General features: G+C 37.0%; 2 protein-coding genes across 3 annotated transcripts; both read left to right on the top strand.

Annotated features, from left to right (window-relative positions):
• The first annotated feature begins 1,576 nt into the window (after positions 1 to 1,576).
• Positions 1,577 to 8,442, top strand: LOC113334867 (acidic leucine-rich nuclear phosphoprotein 32-related protein-like). Of its 2 annotated transcripts, XM_026581091.1 has the most exons (7): positions 1,582 to 2,232; positions 3,644 to 3,766; positions 4,587 to 4,694; positions 5,254 to 5,355; positions 6,510 to 6,611; positions 7,064 to 7,421; positions 8,051 to 8,442. In XM_026581091.1, exons 1-6 carry the CDS (start codon positions 1,738 to 1,740, stop codon positions 7,328 to 7,330), a joined length of 1,197 nt encoding a protein of 398 aa, XP_026436876.1. In that variant the 5' UTR covers positions 1,582 to 1,737; the 3' UTR covers positions 7,331 to 7,421; positions 8,051 to 8,442. The 2 variants fall into 2 exon arrangements, with proteins under 2 accessions (XP_026436877.1, XP_026436876.1); XM_026581092.1 differs by lacking the exons at positions 4,587 to 4,694; positions 5,254 to 5,355 and having other exon boundaries at positions 1,577 to 2,232.
• Positions 8,443 to 14,790: 6,348 nt separating this feature from the next.
• Positions 14,791 to 17,453, top strand: LOC113334627. The gene is made up of 2 exons (XM_026580840.1): positions 14,791 to 15,870; positions 16,011 to 17,453. The coding sequence occupies exons 1-2, from the start codon at positions 14,791 to 14,793 to the stop codon at positions 17,451 to 17,453; spliced, it is 2,523 nt and encodes an 840-aa protein (XP_026436625.1).
• Positions 17,454 to 18,355: the final 902 nt, after the last annotated feature.

Raw genomic sequence — 18,355 nt, 5'->3', positions numbered from 1 at the left:
ATGAGGTAGTGCAGTTTCTAGATTTTGAGTGTGGCTAGATAATTTTGTCGTGGGGGCTATTTTGGGGGGATGGATGTTCATGATTTTTTGGATTATATGTTTGGGGAGGGTGCTTAATTTTTCATGATTTAATGAACGGGAAATTGGGTAGACGATATCTGCTACCATTCAGATTGGTAGCATTATGGTGGGTCTAGATATGTTGAATGTGGAATCCAATTGGCTTCTATCGGAGTTGATAATCCATCTCCAATATGATGGAAAATCAAATTCTGCATGGTAGGGACAAATGAAGCTAATTGTCTCCATTGAGGACTGGAGGGGGATGGTATGAAATTAATGCCTTGAAGAATTGGTTGTTGATCGAGATATTTTGCACTGAAGAGACTTCCGCAGATAGAGTTAGGTTGTTCATGTAAATTCCAGATTCTCCTCATGAGAAGTGCCTTATTATGATCGTTTCTCTTTCTTATTTCTAATCCTCATTCGGATATCGGTTTTGTTACTTTATCCCAATCTATAGGATGAAGTTTTTTAATTGCTAAGTCATGTCCCCAGAAAAAATTTCTGGTGATACGATCTATTTGTTTATGAACATTGCTGGGTAGATTTTGTGTTTGCATAATGTGGTTTGAGGTGAGACTGTGTTTATCTTGCTTTTCTACACACCAAATTGCAACAGATAAAGCAAATGCGAGATTGGGTTGCATAGACGCTGCATTTTTCGAGCCGTGTCCGCGTCAGACTCGCGTCGGACACAGGACGCGCTTGGGACGCTGACACGACGCGTGTCAGATGCACCAATGTGCGCGACCTGCGCGCGTCTGGTTTGGACGCACTGATGACTCGGGTTTGAAGCGTTCTTTTTCATTTTTATTTAAATTTCTTCCTTTATTTTTACTATTATTTTTACCATCATTAACTAAATGAAGAAAGACAAACATTGAGATCAATCATTTAGGTCTTTATTAGGGTTTTGTAATTGGAAATGACATCACGTATATCCTTGTTTGGGCACGTGTTGTTCTAATAATGCATTTTGATTGTGCCATGTGTTTAATAGTGATTGATTGTTTGACCTTCGGCGTGTATAAAATACGATCTCTTCTTTTTTTTTTGAAATTTATACACATGTAGCGTTATTTTCTAATTTTTAAGATAGAAACACTTTCCTTTGCTATATAAATACATGATTAATTGTATATATAAATAAATTATAAATAAAATATATATATAATATTCGCATCCTAGTTTTTTGATAATTTTGTAGTGTTCGCGTCCACGTCCACATCGTGTTCGCGTCCGCATCGGCATCCGCATCTGTGCAACCCAGGACAATCCTCCGTAATTTCCATGTCCCTACCCCTAAATAAATAAATTCTTCATGTTGCATTAAATATGGGACACTCGAGTAAGAAAAGACAAAACGCGTCCAGATTCACCCTCTTCCGATTGGAAAGAAAACCCTAACAAAAACTCGAAAACAGCGAAAAGCAAACTAAACCATTAGATCTTTAACCACGTCATCGATCCGGACCAACTTAGTATTTACGGATGAGATTAAGTTTGAGAAGCAAAGTGTTAGAGAACTTCGGCTCTTTGAAAAAAAACTATCTCCATCGAATTCTCACTTTCTCTCTCCATCTTCCCCCAAATTTTTTGATTTCCAATTTTTTTATTTTCTAAAAAAATTAGGGTTTCGAATTTGATAGTCAGGGTTTGAATTAGGGAAAAGTGATGGGAATTAGAGGTAATGATGAAGGAGAAATAGATAAAGAGAAAGAAGATATTGGTAGGGTTATGAATGGTAAAGCTGAAACTAGGTTTAGGAATGGTTATGATGAGATCAATCATCATCATCAAAATATTGATACTAAGATAGAAGGTGGAGATAATAATAATCATCATCAAAATAATCATCATAATAATAATAATACTGAAGAAGAGGATGATGTGGTTTCTGTGAGTGATGGTGGAGATAATAATAGTGAAGAAGAGGATGTGGTTTCTGTTAGTGGTGGGGATGAGGAGGAGGATGAAGAGGAAGAGGATGAAGTAGATGAAGGAGAAGAGGTTTTGACTGGTGCTGGTGCTGCTCCTGTTGTTATTCCTGCTCCTCAAGTTATTTCTGTTAGTGATGTGGATGCTGATGACGAGGAAGATGAGGATGAAGAAGGTAGTGTTGATGATGAAGAAGAGCAGGACGACGAGGATGATGAAGATGATGATGAGGTGAGTTTCTAATTTTTATGCTGTTAACTTCAATTTTTTATGGGGTTTATCTTTTAGATGTTGCTAACATCTGTTCGGCAGTAGTTTGAAAATGTTAACGTTAGGAAATATATGCTCTTTAAGTTAAAAGTGTTCGTTTGTTTAAGTTTTAGTGACCCATATAAAGGGGAAAAATCCTGTTTTTCTATTTTGAGAAACAAATATTTGGTATTTTAGGAAAAAACTTAGTAAAACACACTTAGCTAATTGAGCAATACAAATAATTACACTAGGGGGATGTTATAGGGGATATAGGTCACACTGGGTATAGAAGATAACAAAAAGGTGGGAGTCATATGGTCCTACAATTTTTAGTAGTGGGCAAGGACTGTAGCTTGTTGGCTCTGCTCATTGTAGTTTGCGTCAGAAGTCCAGCTGCTTGATTTCCTTCTATGTAGAATAGGGGTTAATTGAAGCTCCACATGATTGCCAGCATGTGTGGTAATTCATGTAGCATGGATGCCATGTATTAGTGTGGTTCTGCTCTCCCTTGGATAAACTTGACAAGTGGCTGATTCAGTTAGGTGTCTATTCTGGCTGATTAACATCTTCAGTGCAATAGGATGTGCCCATATTTCATTATTTAGAACTCTTCTTTTTCCCACCTAGAGAACTTCTGTAAATGATTGTTGCCCCAGCCCGGATACGGATACCCTTTTAACAGCTCCATCTATATGGACAATATTCTTAGTTTGGGTTGTTCATCCATTTGATTTGTTGTGTGTGTTAGATGGTTTATTCTGGATGGAGGTGTAGGTGGTGTTGGCAAGTGGTTGATGCAAGTGAACTAGGATACCTGAATGAGTTCCTGTTTGAGAGTTGTTGCGATCCGCAGGGCTTACTGATGAGTGAGTTGGTTACTTCAAAGATTTCCTATTTAACCTTTGTCTCCATAGTGGGTTTTTGGTTTGTAGGAGCTGAGTTATGAAGGTTGGAAGCAGTTGATTATGTGTGGTAATGAGATAGTGTGGACTAAGTGCCAGCGAACAACTTCCAAGTAGTTTGAGCATGCATGCTTCTTTGTGCTTTAGATTAGCATCTTCTCCTGTACATGCCATTCTGTTTATCTTTATAGTGATATGACCTGTACACATTCTTTATGGTTAGTCATAGTGATTTATGCCATTTCTGGTTGTATCTTCGTTTTTTGGCTTGTACTGAGATTCAGTTTTGTCCCTTAGTTTTTATTGAGACGATAAATCCTTTGTATATGTTTTTATGTGTCTGGGTGCGTATTCAACCATTGGCACTTCACCCCCATGCAAACTCAACGATCCCAGATCCCTTTCAGCTCTGGTTATTGCTATTACTTGTGATCTCCTAGTCTTACTCCTGACTGTTGAATATTCATAAATATATAATTGTCGTGCAGGAGGATTTGGGAACAGAATACCTTGTTCGTCCAGTAGCTCGCGCAGAAGAAGAAGATGATGACGACGATGATGTGTATGAGGAGGATGATGATGAGAACCAGGAGGAAGTCGAAGATGATGAGGTATATTTCTCCTTTTCAGTACTTTCAACTTCAATTTTGGGGTTTATCATGTAGATGGTACCAAGTTGTTGTGTGCATTTCTGTTTGTTATCCTTAATTTCTTTTAACTATTAAGGTTTCAGAAACTTTAATCCAACATATGTTAGTTTCTATTTCTTATTTTAAATCAGTTGTTCAAGAAGAAGATTAAACTTGTGTGTATAAATACAAGAAGGTTTAGTTTAACTTTTGTTCGAATAAGTCAAGTTTCCTTGTTTAACTTCTCCCATTTAGTTTTAGTTCCTCGTGGACCTTATTTGGTTTGACTTCTAACTGGCCAATAACCTGTTATGATCACCTGTCTAGGTGACTTATGGTTATGCTTCAAGGATTATGTATGTTGTGATTGTTGTCTGGAGGAGACATAGACATGTTGGATTGATAGTGTTCCACTTAGTCTTGAGGGAATGGTTTTGATTGTGCTAACTAATTAATACACTGGTTGATGTATGCGGTTGTGAAGCATGCAATATCTCTTAAAGTTCCATTCTTAATCTTGACTTGCGCAAGATACACTTTGGTCTAGCTTACTAATGTAAAATACCAATGTTATTTCTTAAGATATCCTCATTTTCTTTGGTTTGTAGTGAGATTTAGTTTTGTCCCTTAGTTTCTACCGTCAAGAGGCACTCTCTGTTTTGATGGTGTGTACCGTTGCATATTCAACAATTGACACGTGTTCTCTTCCACAATTTAACCAGTCCCTTTTAGTTTGTTGTGACATGTGACCTTGTATTACACCTGACTGATTAAAATTTACAAACATGTGATTGTTATGTAGGAGGATTTGGGTAAAGAAAGTCCTGTAGGTCGTGCAGAGGCAGAAGATGATGACGATGTTTATGAGGAGGAGGATATCGAGAATGAGGAGGAAGTGGAAGATGATGAGGTTAGTTTCTTCTTCTTCTTTTTTTTTATTGTAATTTTGTAGTTTATCATGTAGAAGTTACTATCTTTGTGTGTACTTCTGTTATCTTCAATGTCTTTTAATGTCTCTTTTTTGCCCTAAATTTTTACTGGCAAATCCGCAATCTAGCAACAAGCTTAGATATGTGATATATAATATGGTTCCATTTAGCTAGTTTTTGCGAAAATTTGCAGTGGCAGCTTATCAATCTCATTTGAGTAATGCAAGTTGCTTCATTTGTTCGCTCCTTTCTATTTTTAGTTCCTCTATGGTCTTATTTGGTCTTACTTGTAGATGACCGATAAACGGTTCAGGAATACTTTTCTTTATGCCATTTCTGGTCATATCGTCATGTTTGCACTTGTACTGAGAGATACAGTTTTGTCTCTTAATTTCCACTGACAAGGTGTATCCTTCATTTTTGATGTATCCTGGTGCTGCTTACATGTCTTCTGTAATACTATACTATATATTGTTGTGACCTGTGACATTGTTTTACATCAGACTTCTTAATATTTACAAGCATGAAATTGTTGTATAGGTGGATTTGGGAACAGAGAGTCCAGTAGGTCGTGCAGAAGATGATGATGATGTTTATGAGGAGGAGGATCTTGAGAACGAGGAGGAAGTCGAAGATGATGAGGTATAGTTTCTCCCTTTCTATACTTTCAATATTATGGTTTAATTGTAGAGTTACTGTGTCATTTTATAATTCTGTTATCTTTATTTTTTGTAATTTTCACCCTAAATATTTGTTTTGGGACTTCGTTTATTTTTTTTTTTTTTTTTTGATGCAACTGTAGCTTGAAAAGAAGCTTAAGTTTGTGCACAATAATGACAAAGTATTGTCTAATTTTCTACAAAATTCTACTCTGCCAATTTTTGATAATCCTATCAGAATAAGGTAACTTGCTGCATCAAAACCTTGTTTAAGGTAGTTGATCTCCATCTGATTTTAGTTTGTTTCAGGTTAATGTATAAATAACCTATAAACTGTTAAGTCTCGGGTTAATGCATAAATAACCAATAAAGTGTTAAATCACCTGTTCAGGGGACCTGTGTTTTGGTTCAGGGAATATACATACGGTGCCTAGGGGAGACTAGACGTGTTGAATGGATAATCTTCCACTTAAGCTTGTGTTGGAGGGACGGTTCAGTTGTCCTAACTAATGAATAATTGGATGATGATAGGTTTTGAATCATTTTGTATCTTTAAATTTTTTGTGCTCAAAGTTTGGAAATAACATGAAAAGATACACTTTAGGTCTGGCATGTAGTAATTGAAACACCCTTCATCCATAGTTTTGCTCGTCTTTTTGTGTTATCCCTTGCACACATTTTTTTCATATCTTGGCATCATATTGCTTCCCTCTGTCCTCAAAAGTACTCTATTGTTTTATTTTTTTAGATTCACAGTTGGAACCGTGTGTATCCACATGCTAGCAGAGTTTGTCAACCCCACTTATTATTTTTCATTGACCCTGAATGGTGAATAGTGGTTCATTGAGGAGCATGTGGTTTGTGTTTCAGATGACTATCTGCGCGTGAATTTTGTTTCCGTTGAATTGATATGGTTTATGCACTTCAGTTACGGTTCGCTGTATTTCTCTGTATGCTGTTATTTTATTTTGGGTTCTTGTCTATTTTGCCGTTTACCTTCCATTGGCTAGATGTATCCTTTATCTACAATTATTCATCCCTCCCGACCCTTCTATCTCACCTATCTCTAAGACTTGTAACCTTGCTTTATATCTTATCTTATTGTCGAATATTCACAAACATGGAATTGTTCTGAAGGAGGAAATGGGGACCGAAAGTCCAGTTGCTCACGCAGAAGATGATGATAATGTTTATGAGGAGGAAGATCTTGAGAACGAAGAGGAAGTCGAAGATGACGAGGTATAGTTTCTCTATTGTGATGTTTTTTTGAATATTGGGGTTTAGCATTTAGATTACTAAGTTCAATATATTTATTGTTGTTATCTTGAATTTTTCTTGCGCCAGTTCATTGGGTTCCGGTTTCACAATCTTATCAGAATAATTTGTTCACCATTTCTACGGTTATGTTTTTGAGGAATTTGTATGTTTTCTAGGAGAGATTAGAAGCTTTTTGCTCAATCTTGGATCATGAAAAGATACACCAAATGTGAAACTCTTGATCCAAGATTTGCTGGTATTTTTCATGCGACCTTGAATATTTTTTTTTTGTAACGAGATTCGGTTTTATCTGTTAGTTTATTGACAAGGTGTATCCATTGTTTATGATGGGTAAGACTTATGAGTGCATATTCAGTTCTCCGGTTGCTGTTACAGCTGTCTGATGAATAATTACAAGCATAATCGTTGTGTAGGAGGATACAGCAGCAGAGTACCTTGTCCGTCCAATAGGTCGTAATGAAGATGCGCAAGATGCTAGTGATTTTGAATTAATTGAGGAGATTGGTGAAGAAGAGGATGAGATTCCAGAAGAGGATGATGATGAAGGTGTGGTAAGTGCTGGAAATGGAGAGGTTTCAACAAAGAGAAAAAGGTCAAGTGACGATGACTCTGATGAGAATGACGATGATGACTCTGATGATGATGGTGGTGAAAACTATGAGAGAGCGCCCAAGCGGTAGGATTTGGCCCTCGAGGTTTGTTGAGAGACAATACACAGTCAGCTGAATGCCTCTCCTCCGACCTCGAGCACACCTCTTGTAGAAAGTACAGGTAGGAATGTTTCAGGCTTCATAGTCCCTAGTATTTTGTTTGTATGTTACTGTTATGCATGTTGCAGTGAAGTAAGGTCTTAAATTCTTTCTAATTCTAAAAGCATATCTGCTAGATAAAATTTGGTACCACATCTAGAATCTTCGTTATCTGCCTAGAGTTAGGGTTTCCATATGGAAACCTTATTTTTCATTGTGCCGAGTCTTTCATATGGAAACTTGTGTCTTCATTTTGTTTTTAAATTTAAGATGCAGAAATACACCCTTCACATTGGTCCTTATTGTAAACCACGTGATAGTCACTCTAGAATCTAACCCCTGATATAAGTTGGCGGTATTCTTTCCCTGATATCACTGTGAATGTTCATAATGTGTGCATTAAACAGTTGATTAAGAAAGAGGGCCTAGATCCTTCTCGCACTGTTCTGCATGGTCTTTATTCAGTTATTTTGGTCACCTTTGCTGGAAGCAGATTTTTACCCCAACTGCCACCCAGAGCAAACTTATTAAATGCTCTTTCTAAACCTGTTAAAATTCCAGGGATGTATTCCTGATAATTTTGTGACATAGTGCCTTAGAGTATGGAACTGGCAGTTTGCTTTAATACCATACTTCTTATGGATGGCACAGGTGCAAGAAGAAACATCAAAGCAGGCTCAGATGGGGTCATGGTTCCTAAATGCGGAAAGCGTGCTTTGTTAGCTGTCATCTGAAGGATGAAAATGGAATCGATCACTTTTTTCCTGTATCTACTGTGATTGCAAAATGTTAGTGGCAGCTATCTCAAGTTATTCTTTTGACCTTCTTGCAGTGTCAGTAGCGATTAAAACTCTTTTAGCTCTTTCTCCTGCTACTATCTGTAAATTTATCCCTAGAAATTAGAATTTCCAATACTCTCTGGCTGATCTGTTAGCTAGAGAAGCCCGTATAGTCAAAAGTTAAAAAGATCTTCATCTGATCTGCTGGATCTTTCTGTAGAAACATTCTGTTCTTGCTCAAATGGATATGGTTATGTTCCCATATTCCCTTGTAATGTCTCTTTTTGGTTTACTGAAAATCCAGTTCATCAGGGGAAAAAAAAAAAAGAGGGAAAAGGAAAATGCAGAACTAGATATCTCTAAATTTTGAAAAGTTCTGGGTAAGACTAACAAAAAACTTTTCATCGGGAAAACTTTAGTAGTGCCGTGTCTTCATTAATTGTATTAAAAAAAATGAAAAGAAAAGATCTTCATTAATGAGCGAGGTTAACCAAATGTTACAACCAAAAATAATGGAAGAAAAGACAAATAATACGTGTTACAGCCATGGCGAAGTATATCATCAACGTTTCTAAGGTTAGCCCTGAAAATTCAGCAGTTTCTATTTTCAAGAATCTTCATCCATGGGCAAAGCAGACTTGGGGTTTATGTGCCAGTCATACAAATTAACCAATGTTAACCATACCTTGTTCGGGTTTATGTGCTGCACTGATGGGGTGCGTTTTCTCCATTCTCAACACCCGACAGTATTGAGGACAATGAGGAGTAACCATTGCCGTTTCATCTACTGAGGATATTAGCTAGCCACCGTATTTTTTACAGGGACAAAGGATTCTTGTATAATACAGAACAAGTGCATAGCATATAGGGAACCAAAGGCAATTGAAAAAGATCGAAACAGATCAAGATTCAAAACAAACTTCAAGCAGTCAGTTTATGTGTTTTGTATAGCCTTTCAAATTACTGTTTAAAGCTGAGGTTGGCTTGGGATCCTCTGACCATTTACGTCTTGATCGCAATCCATATATTTCTTCCAAAACCAATGTTGCTTCCAGACTCCTTCAATCATATCATCTATTGGAACATTCTTCGTCTCTGGCAGAAAAAATACTACGAAAAGGCCCATGACAAGAATCCAAGCAGCGAAGAAGAAAAAGATGGTTGCACGCACATGGCACATCATTGACAAGAATGCTTGAGCTATGATGAAAGTGCAGAACATGTTTGAACTAACTGCAAATGCAAAACCCGTCATTCTTGTTTCGAGGGGAAATGTTTCACTTGGAATCAACCAACCCAATGGTCCCCAAGACCACGCAAAGCTCATAACAAACAAACATACCAGCACGACTACAACTATAGCTTCTACATTGCCCAAGCATCCCGTTGCCTTCAAATTTACTAGCAGAATGATCCCTATTATAGTTTGAGTGATGAACATTTGACAACAAGCTTGAAGCAGCAATGCTCTTCTACCAAATTTGTCAACAGTTTTAATTGATACCAATGTACTGAGCACATTTACGACGCCTATGATCACCGACGATAATAGCGACGCGTCGTTTTTAAATCCAATGGTTTGAAATAAGACCGGGGCGTAGAACATAATAGCGTTAATTCCTGTAAGTTGTTGGAATAATTGCATCGACATGCCAATAACTAGAGGTGGTCTACTTGAGGGTTGTATGAGTTTCTTGAAAGGGTTCTTAACATAAGACCTCCTACCGCTGCAATCAGCCAGCAGAAAACTATGAAAGGTTTTGAATAGAACTTGTTATTGTTTACCATGTTTTTTTTTTAACTTTGTTTTCTATCAAATGCAGATAATACAAGAGCTTTCAAGTTGGAAGGAGAGTGAAAAGAGGATTCTGCAGAAGTATATTGGATAAAAGATGGTTTGATTGTTTAGCTTTTGTTGAAAGCATTGAAGACGCATGAAGTCTCAATGTTTCTTAAAATCAGGCGAGTCTTGTTGGTTTGTTACCAACGTACGTTTTGCTTGGTTTAGCAAAATGACATCAACATCCCTTAATTAATCCTGACCCGTGCACCCATTTTTTTTTCTAAACTTCATTTATATCCATAATTTATTAATTAAGATTCTTACAAATTTTTTCAACAACTATTAGTATGATACTGAAGTTTAATTTGACTGTAATAAAGCGTTGTAGAAATGATAGTGAGCTATGATCATCATCGTAAATTTAGACCGTCACCTTCCCATAACTCTAGGTAGCATTATCGCCAGTTGGTTGGACCGATCTGTGTCTCGAGTCTCGACCACGACATTTTATAGTTATCAACTTCCCCAATCCCCCACTAAATTTAGTCCAAAAGCCAGCTTTAGATCTTTCATAAGGATCTTTGGGTAGTAATGGGTATTTGTTTGGCCATGTCATCATTGTCTTGCAGTATGATCAACGATTCTACTATGGGTTTTCCACCATGACCAAGAAAAGGGACCTTCTTATGAACTAGATGGTACTGCAAGAGCAAATCACTCTTATTTGAAGATCATCTTCTATATGTGCTCATAATTTATACCTTTCAATTGTAGAGCACACTTAACTCTGCAACCATAAGAGGGCTGCACCATAGCCTAATAAAAGAATCGTTTTGGGGAGTTTGGTATTTATGTTTTGTATTTTTATTGACAAAGGTTTAGTAGTGTCCATCTTTAGCCACATGTTTATGTTGTTTGATTCAATCTTGCCCAGCACCAACTATCTACAGTGGTGTTAGGATAAGTTTTATTTAGGACTAGGTCTCAACCGCTGCCATAACGGCACGGGTAAGGATATGTGTTTCAAATGTATTCATCGATTCATACATATCGTAATTGTCTGAAAAGAATCGAACCGATCGATCCAGGTCTAAATGTTTTGAGAAGTTGGTTAATAAACATGTCCTTATTCTCGAATTTTTTAATATTGTGTATATAAGTCATACAACCCTTTGGGACAAACATAGTTAATCGTTATAGCAAATCCTATGGACAGTAGAACATTACTTCGTTCACTACTTCAAAAAGATACTATTAAAGGTCATTCGCCAAACTTGTAACAAAAATAAAAACACCTAAAATTACTTTAAAATCAATTAGATTAATCTTGCAAAATATGTTACCATTAGCATTAGAATTAAATTTTTCTCTTTGATATAAGGGTCCCCAATTTACATAGATTTGTGTTAATTTAATTTCCTAGAATTTATAATAATATTTAATTCTTGATCCATTTCTTTTCTTGTCTCTTTACCTATTATCATGAACTATTTCTCAAGCATCCACAATTACACGAAGTTGGGGAGAAATGACAAAAACAGAAATCATGACAAAAAAGGAGAATAAAGAGAGATGTGAGAAACTGAGTCGATTACAATTAATTTATGCATAGCCTTGTATAATCCCATGAAGTATGGGAGAAATAATGACAGAAACGTAAACCATGACAAAAAAGGGGAATAAAGAGAGATGTGAGAAACTGAACCGATTACAATTAATTCACGCGTAGCCTTGTGTTTGGTCAATTTTTTTTTTATAGGTTTCATTTTTCTTCCTGTCCCCTACCCGAAAAATCATAAAATCACAACATTTTCTTTTTAAAAAAAATTGGCCTTTAAAAATTGTTTTAATTTTAAAAAATAATAAAAAAAGTAATTTGAAAACTAAAACAAATTAAAACAAAATAAAGAAAAATTAATCAAGGGTGACTAAATAATTTACCTATCTTAGGACATCTTTTCTCACCCTACTACCACTACTTCTTCCAATACCACATTATCGTCACCACTCCGCCAGTCTCACCAATACCCACCACCATTATCCCCACCACCATTATCCCCACCGCCGATCCACCACCACCACCCACCATCAAAACCACCATCAGTGCTTAATTTACCTATCTTAGGACCCATTTTCTCACCCTACTACCATTACTTCTTCCACCACCACATTATCGTCACCACTCCATCAGTCTCACCAATACCCACCATCATTATCCCCACCACTGCCCAGCATCACAACCACCATTAATGCTTATGATATGGTTAATACCAAATAAATTTATTATGTATCAACAAAAATATATTCATTTGATTAATAAAAGAAACATTTATTATGAAACATCAATTGAATATTTATTATTAAATTTTAATTAAACGTGATCATTTATAGTGGTAGATTTATGTTCTGCAAGTATAAATTTGATCGTTCTTTATCTAACCTAACTTGTCCAAACTTTGTTTTGTATTTTGGAAATGTAATCAATTTTATTTTAATACTAAAAATCGTGATTTATTCGACCGGGTATTATAAATAGCCGGGATCCCATTTGGGCGATCCAGCGGTCATGATCATATTGTCTTATATGATTTAGTATCCTCCTCAAAATATTTGTGTTTTGTCCTTACACAGTTGTGCTAAAAACAGTCAACTACATCTATCACAATAAAATGCTGTCCATTTTGTAAAGACAGAAAACTGTTATTGTCCACTACTATTCACTAACATCCACCACCGTACGTAAAAACCAGCCACGCCCACTGTTTTTTCCACCACCAGTTATGTTACCATCTCCACCACTCACAAATACCCGCCACTGTTTCCACCACCATTAAAAATTATTAATATAATTTTTAATCGGGGTCACTGTAGTAGAGTGGTAAAGTCATTGGGTGATGATACAAGTTACCTGAGTTCGAAACTCGCAAGCACCAAATTCTTTACCGATCAATATATATATATATATAGTTTTTAATAAACTTATTTATAATAAAAATATGTATTTATTAGATTCATTAAATGAACATTTATCATGAAAAGTTAATTAATCATTCATCATGAGCAATCAATAAGACACTAATTAATAAAATATTTATAATGATTAGTTGAAAAAACCACGGCCGTAGATTTATCCCTCCTAGACAAATCATTATAAATACTTTATTAATTAGTGTCCTATTGATTGCTCATGATGAATGATTAATTAACTTTTCATGATTTATCCCTCCTAGACAAATCTCGATCACTCTTTATCTAGCCTAACTTATCCTAGCTTTGTTTTGTATTCTAGATAAGTTTTATTTATGTAAAAACTTACTCTACTGTGTTTGGCAGCAATTCGTAATTCTGCAAACCTACAAGTATTATTGGGATTTGCTAATTTCAAATTCGATTAAAAATCCGGTCAACAGGCCCGGATTTGGAGATGATTCGAACGATGTGAATGAATGATTCTCTTCAGGGATTCGATTCGGCTTACATAAAATGATAAATCATACACTACCTCACATGTTGGATGTTATTTTTGTGAATAAAAAACCAAACTGTAACGGATTTGAAGCTAATATTTAGATTTGTTCCTCCTACCAAGTTCTACATGCCTACCAAATATGAGCGTATTCCGAAATATAAAACCTCACAATCTACCGGTCTTAATTTCGACTGCCAGAAATCCGTTGATTTTCAACGGCTCATTTTCAAAGTAGTAGATGGTGGCGTTATATTTCTCGGAATACACTCATTTCTGGTAAGAACGTAGAGATTTGTGTTAGTAACATATTCCCAAAATATTAGCTTCAAATCCGTTACGGTTTGGTTTTTATTCGCAAAAACGACGTCCAACATGTGAGATAGTGTGACAATAACGGTATGAGGGGATCCCTCCTTTTTTATATTTTGAAATTTCAAAATACATGGATACTTCTTGCATTAAGAATCGTGCTAAGGAAGGTAGAAAACAGAAATGGGAAGATGTTACCGAAGAAGTCATTGGATTTTATAATTATCCCTTCACCACATCTTGCTCATAAAATTTTAGAAAGAGAAAGTAAAGTTGTTGTGATTAATAGAATATTCTAAGATACTGTTAAAGGACAGATTGAACAGTATTTATGTAAAGTCAAATAAAAGTCAACATAAAAGACCTTGACTGAGACTATAACAGTGCGTACCTTTTTATTGTGAGATCTGAAACTTTTCTCGGGTTTAACCAAACCCAGTAACTAAATTTTACGATTAGAAAATGCCTAAAATTATAATGCTTGTTATGTAAGCATGAGATAAAGGATGGTCCACCATTTTATCTCCACCCAAAATTACTCCAGTGCATTCGAGAGAGTTCTCACCTCTTCATCTCTTTTGACTATCGTGAACATTCCAGTTTTTACTGGATTACTTTGCGGCTAAGATAAAACCGCCTAAACTTGTGATAAGTATCAATAGCCTGAGCTCTAAGTACTGCTAGCACGTGTCCATGTATTAGCCCTTCATATTTGCTATAAATAGCCGAGGAGCTTGTACTTTTTGGATGTAAGAAGAAACAAAACTTCAGAAATGAAATGTTTCCTTTGCTTTCAACCTTCACTTTCAAAGTTAATAGTTAGTTCAGTAGCTTATGTTAATTAATTAGTAGTATATATACTATTCGTACTGTAGCCTTACTATATCAGTATCGTGAGTTAATATATAATAGCGAGTTTGGTTAGTAATATCACTTCATAAGACGTTATCAGCACGAATCGCTCGTCGGTCGACGGTCAAGTTGTTGCCGTTCAACAGCTAAAACTAAAGGGAGTATAGGTAGTCGTTGTTTCTTTTACTACTTTCCTTAAATGGCAAGTCTAACTAAACTCGAATTCGCAGGTCTCGATATCTCAGGAAATAATTATATTTCTTGGGCACTTGATGCCGAGCTTCATTTGGAAGCTAAAAGCCTCGGGCATACCATTACGGAAGGAAACAACGCGTCCAACCAGGACCGCGCTACGGTTCTAATTTTCCTTCGCCATCATCTCCAGGATGATTTGAAAAGGGAATATTTGACAGTTAAAGATCCATTTACTTTATGGAACTGTCTGAAAAAACGGTTTGACCACCTGAAGTTGGTCATACTTCCAAAAGCTCAGAATGATTGGTTGAACTTGCGGCTGCAAGATTTTCGATCAGTGGCATCTTATAATTCTGCTCTGTTTAAAATTACCTCGACATTAAAATTGTGCGGGAAAAATGTCACTGACGAACAAATGTTAGAGAAAACATTTACAACTTTTCATGCCTCGAATGTGCTCCTGCAGCAGCAATATCGAGAGCGTAAATTTACAGAATATTCCGAGCTAATTTCCTGTTTGTTGATTGTAGAGCAGAATAATGAGATTTTGTTAAGAAACCATGAAGCTCGTCCTGTTGGTTCCGCAGCGGTGCCTGAAGCACACGCTGCTACGCATTTTAGACGAGGAAATAATCATGGTAACAAAGGCAAACATGGAAATGGTAAAGGAAACCAACGTGGGGGCCACAAAAATGAACGAGGAAAGGGTGTCCGTTACCAGCCGTACCAACGGCCGCTAAAAATTGCGGAACCAAAGGAACCGAAGCAAGAAAAGGGAAAGGGTTCTTCTAGCCAACCTCCTCATAAAAGTGTTTGCTATAGGTGTGGCTTAACTGATCACTGGCAGCGTACCTGTCGTACGCCGGAACATTTTGTTAGGCTCTATCAGGCGTCCCTGAAGCGACCTGCCGAAGACATAGAGACAAATTTAATTGAAGCAAGTGCCCCCAGTACCAGTGATACCCACTTAGATGTATCTGATTATCTCGTCGACCTTGAAAGTGGCGAGCCTAGTCAGTTTCTTTTGATGAGCTGTAGAACTGTTTCTTCCTTATGCCCTGTAGTATATTTCCTTGTGTTTTCTGTATTTTTCTTCTTCTTTTCTCTTGTTGTAATTTTGGGTGTGTTCTTTTTGGTGATGTATACCACATTTTTTTGGTGTAATATAAGTGGACATTTTGGTAGTATTGTTGTTTAATTTTCTCTCGTCTATTTGTGTTAAAGGATATGGATTCCAGAAGTAATCTATCCAAAATGGACGATGGAGATGTTTGTTTAGTTGACAGTGGAACAACAAACACAATTTTTCGAACCCATAAATATTTTATAACCTTGAAGAGGTTTAAGGGTAATGTGAATACCATTTCGGGTTCGAGTAATATGATAGACGGCTCCGGAAGAGCGTGTATCATTCTACCAGGTGGTACAAAATTAATTATTGAAGACGCCTTATATTCTACCAGATCCCAAAGGAATCTGTTGAATTTTAAAGATATTCGGCGTAATGGTTACCACCTTGAAACAACGGATGAGCATAATATGGAGTACCTGTATGTTACTTCATCTGCCTCGTGCCAGAAGCACGTTGTGGAGAGGCTTAAGGCCATCTCTTCTGGGTTATATCTTACGAGAATTCGAATAGTCGAATCTCATATTGTCATTAACCAGAAGTTTAATGACCCTGAATTATTCAAGCTTTGGCATGACCGGCTTGGACACCAAGGTTCTACCATGATGAGTAGAATAATACAAAATGCTCATGGGCATCCGTTACAAAACCTGAAACTTTTGTTAAGTAAGGATATGAATTGTGTTGCTTGTTCCCTAGGAAAACTGGTTATAAAACCATCCTTAACCAAAGTTATTATTGAGTCATCAACATTCCTACAGAGGATACATGGTGACATTTGTGGGCCTATCCACCCACAGTGTGGACCATTTCAATACTTTATGGTATTGATAGACGCATCTGCTAGATGGTCTCATGTCTGCTTATTATCAACACGTAATGTTGCATTTGCCAGACTGCTTGCCCAAATTATTCGGTTGCGAGCCCATTTTCCGGACTTTCCTATTAAGTCCATTCGGCTTGATGGCGCTAGTGAATTTACATATAAGGCTTTTGATGCTTATTGCCTTTCAGTTGGTATTGATGTCGAGCATTCTGTAGCACATGTGCACACTCAGTATGGATTAGCTGAGTCTTTTATAAAGCATCTTCAGTTGGTTGCTCGACCCATGCTTATGAGGACTAAATTACCAGTTTCTGCATGGGGACATGCTATTTTGCACGCAGCGGCTTTAGTCCGACTTCGACCAACTGCTAGCCATCAATACTCCCCTCTACAACTTGTCTTGGGGAAGCAACTAGATATTTCGCACTTACGTGTCTTTGGTTGTGCTGTTTATGTGCCTATTGCACCACCACAACACACTAAATTCGGTCAACAACGTCGCCTTGGTATTTATGTTGGTTTTGATTCACCGTCTATTACAAGGTATTTAGAGCCTTTAACAGGTGATGTCTTTACAACTAGATTTGCAGATTGTCATTTTGATGAGACACTTTTCCCGCCGTTAGGGGGAGATGATAAGCCGTCAAAAGAACGGCGTGAAATATCTTGGTACACACCAAGTCTGTCTCATCTTGACCCTTGCACTAATTAATATGAAATTGAGGTGCAAAAGATTATACATCTGCAAAATATTGCAAACCAAATGCCTGATGCATTTACTGATACTGGTCGAATTACAAAATCATATGTGCCTGCTAGAAATGCTCCAGCTCAGATTGATGTACCGACGGGACAAATTGGGAGCTCAGCGGCAAACGAGTCATCAGAGCCACGCTTGAAGCGTGGACGACCAATTAGTTCAAAAGATTCTGTCCCTCGAAATAGGAAGAGCCAATCTGTCTCAATCAAAGGTAGTGCTCTTGAAGAGGCTACAGATAGTGCTCCTGAAGAGACAATCAAAGAACGATCCACTTTCTCTGATGAACCTCCTGAAGAGAATAAAGTCTCCACTGAGACACAAGTACCTGTGAATGAGGAAATTTTCATAAATTATGCATGCGACAGAGAAGTGTGGGATCGTAATACAATAACTGTCGACGATATATTTTCATTCTCAGTAGCTACTGAAATCGCCACAGATAATGATGTTATTGAACCACACTCTATAGAATAATGTCGACAAAGAGACGACTGGCCTAAATGGAAAGTGGCAATCCAAGATGAATTGGAATCTCTCTCTAAATGCAACGTTTTTGGGCGCCCAATACAGACACCAGAAAATGTGATTCTTGTAGATTACAAATGGGTGTTTGTAAGAAATCGTAATGAGAGAAATGAAGTCGTTCGCTATAAAGCACGACTAGTGGCAAAGGGTTTCCTACAGAAACCTGGGATTGACTATGAAGAGACATACTCCCCTGTTATGGATGCAATTACCTTTCGATATTTAATTAGTCTGGCAGTCTATGGAAGGTTTGACATGCATCTAATGGACGTGGTCACTGCGTATCTATATGGAAAGCTAGATACAGATATTTATATGAAACTTCCGGA

This window comes from Papaver somniferum, unplaced genomic scaffold, assembly GCF_003573695.1.
Source record: "Papaver somniferum cultivar HN1 unplaced genomic scaffold, ASM357369v1 unplaced-scaffold_137, whole genome shotgun sequence".
Lineage (NCBI taxonomy): Eukaryota > Viridiplantae > Streptophyta > Magnoliopsida > Ranunculales > Papaveraceae > Papaver > Papaver somniferum.
Note: the sequence above shows the minus strand (reverse complement) of the source record. Positions and strands in the feature narration are given on the sequence as shown.